The sequence below is a fragment of the Scardinius erythrophthalmus genome (assembly GCF_964197995.2).
Source record: "Scardinius erythrophthalmus genome assembly, chromosome: 11".
In the NCBI taxonomy this organism is placed as follows: Eukaryota; Metazoa; Chordata; class Actinopteri; order Cypriniformes; family Leuciscidae; genus Scardinius; species Scardinius erythrophthalmus.
In genome coordinates this window covers 33,170,872-33,180,608 of record NC_138231.1, presented here as the reverse complement: position 1 = coordinate 33,180,608, position 9,737 = coordinate 33,170,872, and the positions used below count along the sequence as shown (strand labels likewise).

The window sequence follows — 9,737 nt, the reverse complement described above, 5'->3', positions numbered from 1 at the left end:
TAATTATTTGGTTCACCAAGATTTGCATGGTTGTTCTCATTTTATAGTGAAACGTCAGCGGGTGCGTAGGGAACAGCTCGTGGGTCTCTGTCAGACGGGCAGTGAAGGGTTAATGTTACTGTACAGATACAGGACTGTGTGAGGTGTCTATAGGCTGCCCGTGTCCACTCGCTGCATTACTCGCTGCATGTTACTCTACTTTCCCCATTCCCACATTAGTAGGCACCAAAGAAGAGCTCTGCACCTGCTCTGCAGACACCTCCTCCAGCATGGATGCGTTAAAATCCGCCGGGAGAGCAATAATCAAAAGTCCTGGAGTTCCGCGGCACACATGGGGAGCGTCCAAGCACGAAAGTGAGTAGCATGCGTGCGTTTATCTCTGTTTACATTGACTGAATACAACTGCATCCGTGCTGCTGTTCACGCGATGCTACGATAACACTGCCTCTGTTACACATGAAACTACCTGAACATCTTTTAATTTGTCCTTTTATTGTTTGTTTTTTTTGCAGTGCGATTTGCTTAACTGTTCATATTGCTTTTATTTGTCTCTGCATAGTGAGAGATATTCACCTGTGTATTTATCTACAGGTTATTACAACAATTGTAAATGTTACGCTACTATTGTTTTATTAGCCTACAATATTCCTTAGTTGCATATTATCAGATCATTGACCCTATTACAGTCTGGTTATTGCAAAAGATATTGTTTCTCACTTTTTTCCCATGTGTAGACTATAAGAAAAACCAATTAGATCGAGATGTAACTAGCCACTGAACTGTTCAAGGTTGACTGGCTTTATGAAATGTGTTAGCCTAAAACTTGGTCAGGCTCAGAGAGACATCTGGCCAAAAAAAAAAAAAATCAGGGTTCTAACTTTCACACTTTCACTGACTCCAAATCACACTTCATCCATTTATGTTTTAATGATTGAATCAGCTGGCCGGTCCTGTCAGGTTTTGTTCTGTCAGTAGGAAGAATCGAGTGTGGAAAAGAGGGCATTGGTTTTATGAGACAGCCCGTGTCACATCGGCGGTGACAGACAGGAGCCTGAGGCTCAACGCTCTGTCATTCTGACGTGTGAGATGTGAAGTTCATGAGGCACTCTGGGGAGAAAACATCTCCATTCCACACTTGAACTGTGTGCCAAGCATACAGCTGGAGAAAATCCGCCTGTCTCTTGTTGCTGAGAGAATGTATATTTGCTAAAAACCAAGAAAATTAGCATAATGAATTATTAAAGTCAACAACTATGTCTTGGGAATTTACATGTGCCCTCCCCGGATTAAATTTTAATGATTTGATCTGTAATGGCTGTCTGTCTCTTTAGAAATGCATTGTGTTTCAGAGACAGAGTGACTAGGATCAAGTAGACAAGGTTTAATTTCTGTTTGAGGACTAAAACTGCTTGTTGGTCTACTGGCATTATTTCACACAAAGGACCAGAGAAACATTTTCAGTGTCCGAAGATGATTTAGAATTCCAGTTAGATTTTTAAAGGAATAGTAAAAAGGAATGAATGAATGTTTAGAAATAAATTAATGCTTATTTTCAGCTACAGTAGGATGCATTAAAGGATTAGTTCACCCAAAAATAAAAATTCTGTCAGTACTCACCCTCATGTTGTTCCAACCCCATAAGACTTTTGTTCATCTTCGGAACACAAATTAAAATATTTTTGATGAAATCTGAGAGCTGTCTCACTCCTCCATAGGCTGCAAGGTAATTGCATCTGCCAGCCCAGAAAAGTTAGTAAAGACATTGTTAAAATAGTCCAAGTGACTACAGTGGCTCAACCTTAAGTTTATCAAGCGACGAGAATATTTTTTGTGCGCAAAAACAAACAAAAATAACCACTTTATTAAACTATTAATTTTCGTCTGTGTGGGCCTCCGACGTGAGTTCACGAGAACTGAGAAGATGATGCTCACGATCATTTGATGGGAAAGTGTGAAAGGTAAGCCATTCATTTTGCGGCATTGGTAAGGCACTTTTACGTTTTCTCATTGGTTTCTCACGATTCGAACATCCAGGAAACACACACTTTAGAACCATTTTAAACACTACATCGAGACCCATCTGCGTCATCTTCTCAGTTTTTGTCTATGTGTCGTGATGCTCTCGTGAACTCACGTCAGAGGCCCACACGGAAGAAAATGAATAGTTGAATAAAGTGGTTATTTTTTTTATTTTTTTCGCACAAAAAGTATTCTCATCGCTTGATAAAATTTAAAGGGATAGTTCACTTTGAAATTAAATTTGGGTATGTTTTAGCTTACCTCAAGGGCATCCAAGATGTAGGTGTCTTTTTTTCCGCAGTAGTTTCAATTTTGATATTTTTAGGTCAAACCGTTCTTGTCTGTCAGTCATATAATGCAGGTCTATGGTCACTGTCTCAAAGAGCATGCACAGAGTCCAAATTAAAACAATTCTACATCGTCCAAATTAAACAATTCCGCATCGTAAGTACACATTGATGGCCTAAGACACGAAACGAGCGGTTTGTGGTTTGTGAATGTGGGGAATTGTTTAATTTGGACGATGGGGAATTGTTTTAATTTGGACTCTGTGCATGCTCTTTGAGACAGTGACCATAGACTTGCATTATACAACTGACAGACAAGAACGGTTTGACCTAAAAATATCAAAATTGAAACTACTGCGGAAAAAAAGACTAAAGGTAAGCTAAAACATACCAAAATTTAATTTCAAAGTGAACTATCCCTTTAAGGTATTTTAAACATTGTCTTTACTAACTTTTCTGGGATGGCAGATATCGATTACCTTGCAGCCTTTGAAGGAGTGAGCCAGCTCTCAGATTTCATCAATTTTTGGGTGAACTAACCCTTTAAAATTGATCAAAAGTGACTGTAAACACATGCTGTTCTTTAGAAATGTAATCAAAGAATCCTGGAAAAAATGTATCATGGTTTCCAAAAAACTGTTTGAACACTGATAATAATAATAATCAATGTTTCTTAGGCAGTAAATCAGCATATTAGAATGATTTCTGAAGGATCATGTGACACCGAAGACTAATGATGCTGAAAATTCAGCTATTTGTGCTTCTATACAAAACAACAGTGAAATTAATGAAATATTTCAAACTCAAAGGGGAACGGATTCTGGTACAGCACACAAACAAGTGAATAATGAACTGTTTTTGTGCTGGTATGATGAATATTCATGGGAGGGTGGTGATGTCTCTCAAGTGTGCATTTGACTTGAAGGTCAAAGTTTTCTCTGGCGCTCATTAAAAGTGAAATTTCATGTTTTATGTTGCCAAAAGAGAAAGTTCAAGGCAAGCTAAAATATCATGATTGGGATCCTGTAGATCCTGTAATTTTTCCCACACAGAGAGCCGATGTATTTAAAGTCAGGAGGACATGCACACAGAGAAGTCACTTTCAGTTCTCATTGTGTCATTAAATTACATTGACAGCTCCAAGTATTAGACGCCCACCCCGCTTTTTACACTGCAAGTTTGTGCAATTTTCATTGTAATAACCCCTGGTTAGGAAATAACAGGTTTGATGATAAGCAACTTCCCTGTCGATCTCATTTAGATATTAAGAAAATTATTTATAAAAAAAAAAAAAAAAAAAAGCATTGGCAGTTAATTACTGTTTAATCATACATCAATGCGTCAGACCCTCTTAGCTGAAAGGTACAGTTGTCTCAATCCATACTGTACATTTCTTTACTGTCGCTTTTGATCAATTTAATGTATCATGCTGAATAAAAGTATTAATTTCTTTAAAAAAAAAAAATCTTACAGACCCCAACCTTTGAACGGTGATGTACATGATTACGTATACGGTAAAATATAAATCATATAGTGTGAGGAAAATAATTCTATACAACACTGAATCAATGACCGAAATGTGCATGTGAGTTCATTTTAAGGATGTTTCCTGTGAAAAAGTAGAATTTGTATTCTTTATCGTATACTCTTCTCATTTTTTTTTTGTTTTTTTTTTTTGATTTATGGTTCTTGTATTAAGTTCTGTTGCTAGAAAGTTAAGGATTCTTGGTATGTTGTTTCTTTAACATTCTTTACATTTTATTATTAATTTAGGTCTATAATTTATCATAAAGCTAGTATCATATAGCATATTTTTTATATTCATTTTTTAGATTACGTTTATATTGATGTTTCACACATATATTGATTTTGTCTTGCTAAATGTTTGATTTTTGTTGAAATAACTATGAAATACGTATAAGTCCAAGTTTCATTCATTTCTGCTGATAGCAGGGAAGTTTGAAGAGTATATGTTATGTTCAAGGTTGACTGATAAGCAGTTGTTTCCTCTGTGAATTCTTTGTTTCATATGCTATAAAGAGTGTGCTTTTTGACTGCACTTTGAGGAGGTTGTTAGATTTTTCAGATGGGAGCTCTGGTAATAAAGAAAGCTTTGTAGCCTTCTTTCACAGCAGGCACCGATGTTCATACCAACAGGGTGAAAAATACACACACAACCATTTTTCTAATTCAAGAGTGTGCAGTGCTGTGTAAAAAGACCCCATTAGATTTTATAAGGGTGTCACTGCTGCTCATTTCAGTGTGTGTCCACTAATGGACAAGACTGAAACTATCCTTCCTCTCCCTTAAAGTGAAATCAGTACTGACCTGGAAGGCAAACAGGGAAAGAGAGAGAAATAGGCACGCTCCTTTATTACTTCTGGCCTCAGTGACTCCCAGACATTGTTATTGTGATCACCCTCAGACACTGTGACAGCCGTGTGCAACAGCCTGTCTGCTTTTAACTGTTTCTCAGCACAGGCTGCTCAGGTCCAACAATAAGGTTTGAATTTCTTAAAAATGACACTAGACCTAATGCCCTGGGTGACAAAATCAACCTAGCCTGTGAATCGGGACCTGAATAAAGAAACAGATGTTCGTGCTGCAAATAAATAACGCAACACATTCTTCAATCTAATTTAATCATGTGCAATCCACTTAAATTTGTGTAACAGAAGTTTATTTTCCATTTGCATTGGTATATGTGAATACTTTTTTGTGCTGTTGATGTAGCATCGCACATATCTATTAGCAGGGTATTTTTGTTCCCAGCATGCTTTGCATAAGGCACTAAGTAAAATTAAGAAGTATTTACGTGTTTTTGAGCAAGATGAGAAAATCTGGAACTTGTTTGTGTTTAATATTTCAGTTATTATGTTAAAGTCACCGCAAAACTAAAGTACTGACAGAAAACGAGTCGACACTGGGCTTGTCTGAGTTCATTATCAAATGTAAGACAAAAATAATGTTTTCAGAGATGAAGGCATACATGTTATCTTTTGTTTTGGTGTCAATTAATCACTTAACACGAAACTACCAATAATGTAAGCCACGGGGAGACCACAGACTGTTGTCAATCACTGCATTGCATTAATAGAAAGCCAGTTAATATAAAGATTTGTTATACAAAGTATTTTTCTTATAGTTCTATAGTTCTAGTAGCATTTTCGTGCTGCGACCTTGGGTGCGGGAACATGTGTGACATAGCCATGCGCACTAGGAAGGACACAGCCTCTCTAGGATGCAGCCTTCCGTTTGACAAACACCCGTAGACAGTGATCCATGTGCTCAATGACATCGCCTCCTATTGGCAACCCAATGGAATTTGGAAACGTTACGAAACAGTTATAACGTAACAAAGCCTTGTTTACTTAAATTACGTGGCAGTTTAATACACGCTCTTGGAAAACAAGATTTGGAGCTTTGCAAAACAGTGGTTTGAAAGCACCCATCACTAATGTGCACAATTTCTAGTTAACTTATTTTATTTAATATATGACTTATTTTATTGGCTTCACTCAGCTTTAACTACTCAAGGTGTTTGAGTAGAGGTTAAAGTTAAATTTAAGGTCAAGACAACCCATCTCAATATTTGGAACCTCTTGAAGTTGTCTTAATGCGTGAATAAAAAGTGAATATTACATTTTGACAGTTTCTTTGAAATATGTTTTTTTCCTTAGATCAAATATAAATGCATTCAGTTTGAACTGCCAGCTCTCACAACTGTCAGCTAAGAGAAATTTAGCTTCCCATGCCTTCTTTTTAAACCAAATAATAACCAGTCTCTGTTTTCCCCTTTTCTTTGATTTGTTTGCTGGTTACTTATCTCTCAAATCACTGGCAAATAAGAGCACAATCCCTTAAGATCTCAGACTAGGTCTCTCTCTCTGTCTCAATCCTTCTGGCTTTGTCATTATTTTTCCTTAGTGTCTGTGAGCATGGATACTCCCTGTGGTTTGTTTCCTGCAGGCTATGAATAAAAGAAGAGAATAGGATTTTGGAGAGAGAAACGGATGCACAATGTGCGTATAGCCACACTCAAAAGACACAATCCACAAAAACCTCAGGGCACTTCACATTCATGTTACAGTGTACAATTGCATATAAATCTGTTGATAACACTTCATTTGAGTAACATGGACAGATAAGGACTGTGATGTATTGGCACTGTGATATATGAATATTTCAGAAGTATTTATTTCCCTTAAAATAAAAGTAACATGCTGATCAGGGTGGTCTCACCAAATACACAAATACGTGGATATGAAATATATATTTTTATATGAATTAAATAAATAAAAAATTAGATTTTAGTTTAAAGGTGATATTCAATTACTCATAATACTCAACGGAGTGTATATTATCAAATATGATCATGATTTGAGCTAGCAACAAGATGAGCACCGCAGCAATACTACAAGTTTAATTTATATAAAATAATCAATTTAAATGACTTTTACTGTGGACAAGTTAGTCAATACACTTAATGAAGTAGCAAGTGTTTCATTTCTAGTTTAATTTCTTTCTAATTAATACCAAAAGAGAGAGAAAGACATGAAAGCAGCACCAGTATTTTTCCATAGACATATGGTGAAATATAAGTCTTCACTTTACAAGCTTATTATGTGGTTCTCTGAAATACTTCAATGTACTTAATAATCAGTGCACTTGCTCTCTGTTTTTTCATGCAAATGTGTGCTGCTACAGACCAATCAGAATCAAGGACTGTGTCCAAAAAAAAAAAAAAAAAAAACTTACTTGTGATGATCTGGTTAATTAATAAATGCATACAATTGCATATCTTTATCCAGTGAGTTCCCCCTCATGACATTAATCAACACACACACACACACACACACACACACACACACACACACACACACACACACACACACACACACACACACACACACACCTTTCTCTAAATTAATCTAAAAAATAACCAGTGGTTCTTTCATGTCTTTCTTTAAAGTTGCATTGCTTTTTTCATTAGTCTGAACCTGCTTTATCTCAGTTAGACTGTGAGAGCGGTCAATGATATGGTCCTCCCAAATATTGATTTTCTTTGTTCTCCTGATGTTCACCAAAACTGAACAGCATTATACACCGTCCTCACCTCTTGCATTAGATTGCACTGAACCATTGCCAGGTTGTGAATGCATATAGAAGCACCAATATTAGTTATATAAAAATATTTCCCTCAGTTGAGTCATGGAATGTGTTTGAGTTCAGTGATAACATTATATTCTTATTCATAAATTATATTTTTGCTAATAGAACTTTTTGTCTCTCTAATTTTAATGTGCATCATAACTCCAATGTAAAATAGGTAACAGCCTGCAAAAATAGGCAGTGTCCCATAGAAAAAGAGTTAAATAAAGCGCACACTGAATGCATGAGAATCAGCCGTCGCTTCCTTCCACAGAGAGATCCGTGACATCCAAACCTTTTCAAACCTTCACATTTTCCTGATGCATGTCCAGGTTGTTGACAACCTGGACATGCATCAGGAAAATTTGACACTCGTTCTGTCTACCCTCCCGTTTCTCGTTCTCTGCGTCTGTTTCTCTTTCCTTCCTTCCGCTTCATCTGACAGCTCTCTTTTCCTCTGTTGATTTTAGGTACCGGTGGTTTCTTATAAAAAAAAACAGCCTTTTATTCTATTTGAGGCCTTCTCTGCTGCCAGCATTACCCCCAGTGAACCCTATCACTGATAGTCTCTCTTGGTCTGTCTGTCACTCCAGCTACACACACTCTCGGTGTCTTTTATCTGTGCAGTTGGGCTCAGTGGGATTCAAACGGCTCCGCTCAGACTGACTGAACACCTGAAACAGGAGCTGATCAATTGAGCTGTCTTTTATGTGTTTCAATCGTCTTTATGCATGCATAAATAACACATTCCATTAATAACTTATTATAGCTGTTATGCGATTGACATTTGAGCTATATAAAACAAGATGTTCTATTCTGCAAAAAACTATTTTTGTTGTAGTTTATACATCATTTGTATCATGTTGTAATTAACAGTTTAGTGTTCTGTTCTTTCATTTCAATACATCACTTCTGCCATAATATATATATATATATATATATATATATATATATATATATATATATAAACTCATAAAGAAATTATTTTAATTCTCATATTCTCTTGAGATTGACCCCAATGATATAAAATTCTAACTTTTCACTTATCACGGTTTCAAAAAAAAAATTAAGCTGCAAGCTTGAAGTATCAACCTTTAATGTTAAGTATATTTTCAAGCTATTTCATTGGCCATTGGTCTATCAGAACCCAAACAAATTCCTTGTACTTTTATGATTAAAAGTCCTCGTTTTAAATCTAGCAAGAAATGTGCTATCTGTCACAGCTTGTTGAAAAAAAAAAGATAAATGAAAAGGATCTAAATGCTAGACTTTATTTACACAAGAACTTAAAAAAAACCACTATAAGCAGTAACAGAATCAACTAAGCTAAACGTGATGTCAATGGACAAAGAACTGAAATAAACACAGAGCTTAAATGAACTGACACAAACCAATTAACTAAATGAACATCAGGTGCAAACAATGATTAACCCATGAATAACCATAGTAACTAATTAACACAGACATAGAAAACTGATCTAGAAACTGTGAAAACCACCTCAAACTTAAGCAAACACAAACACAAAACCGAGACATAATCCTGACACTATCTATACCAGAGGTTCTCAAACCTGTCCTGGAGTACCCCCAACACTGCACATTTTCTTTGTCTCCCTAATCAAACACACCTGATTCAACTCATCAGCTCATTCTCACATGGGTTAACGAGCTGATGAGTTGAATTAGGTGTGTTTGATTAGGGAGACAAAGAAAACGTGCAGTGTTGGTGGTACTCCAGGACAGGTTTGAGAACCACTGATCTATACCATAAATATAATGTAAGACTTAGTTCTTCTGACTGAGCCTCCTCATGTATAATGAGAGCAGTGTTCATTTCAACATGCACTTCATCTATCCTTTGGCAGAGTCTTCAGTGCTTTGACCTTTAACCTCAGCCATTACTGAGTGCAGGCATGGTGTTCAGAAGGGCTGCGCTGAACCAACCTAAACCCACCAATCAGCAGCACATGTAGGGACTTGCATTAGTGCCAAACCCCCATGAGACACCACTTACTCCGCACACACCAGCTGAGGCCCTGTGACACACACAAGCCTGTCTCTCGTGATTAGACATTATCATATTAAGCTCATACAGTTCTATTCTATTACTGAGCTCTTAGAGATGGTTTCTCTTTTGATGGTGTATCTAAATATTCTCTGGACAATTAGATTAAACTCTTATCTAGACCATTAGATAAATTCAACTAACACCAGCTGTTAAAGCACAATGTTGTAATAGTATAAACTTTCAGATTGTGACATACCGCATAACAACAAATC

General features: G+C 36.5%; 1 protein-coding gene across 1 annotated transcript in view; it reads left to right on the top strand.

Annotated features, from left to right (window-relative positions):
• Positions 1–269: 269 nt before the first annotated feature.
• LOC308698898 (low density lipoprotein receptor adapter protein 1) overlaps positions 270–9,737 on the top strand; it is a gene marked incomplete at its 5' end in the record, with an annotated part of 34,986 nt that continues 25,518 nt past the window's right edge. Inside the window, one exon of the mRNA XM_081379357.1 lies at positions 270–354. Coding sequence (XP_081235483.1) covers positions 270–354 — 85 coding nt within the window. The remainder of the gene's footprint in view (positions 355–9,737) is intronic.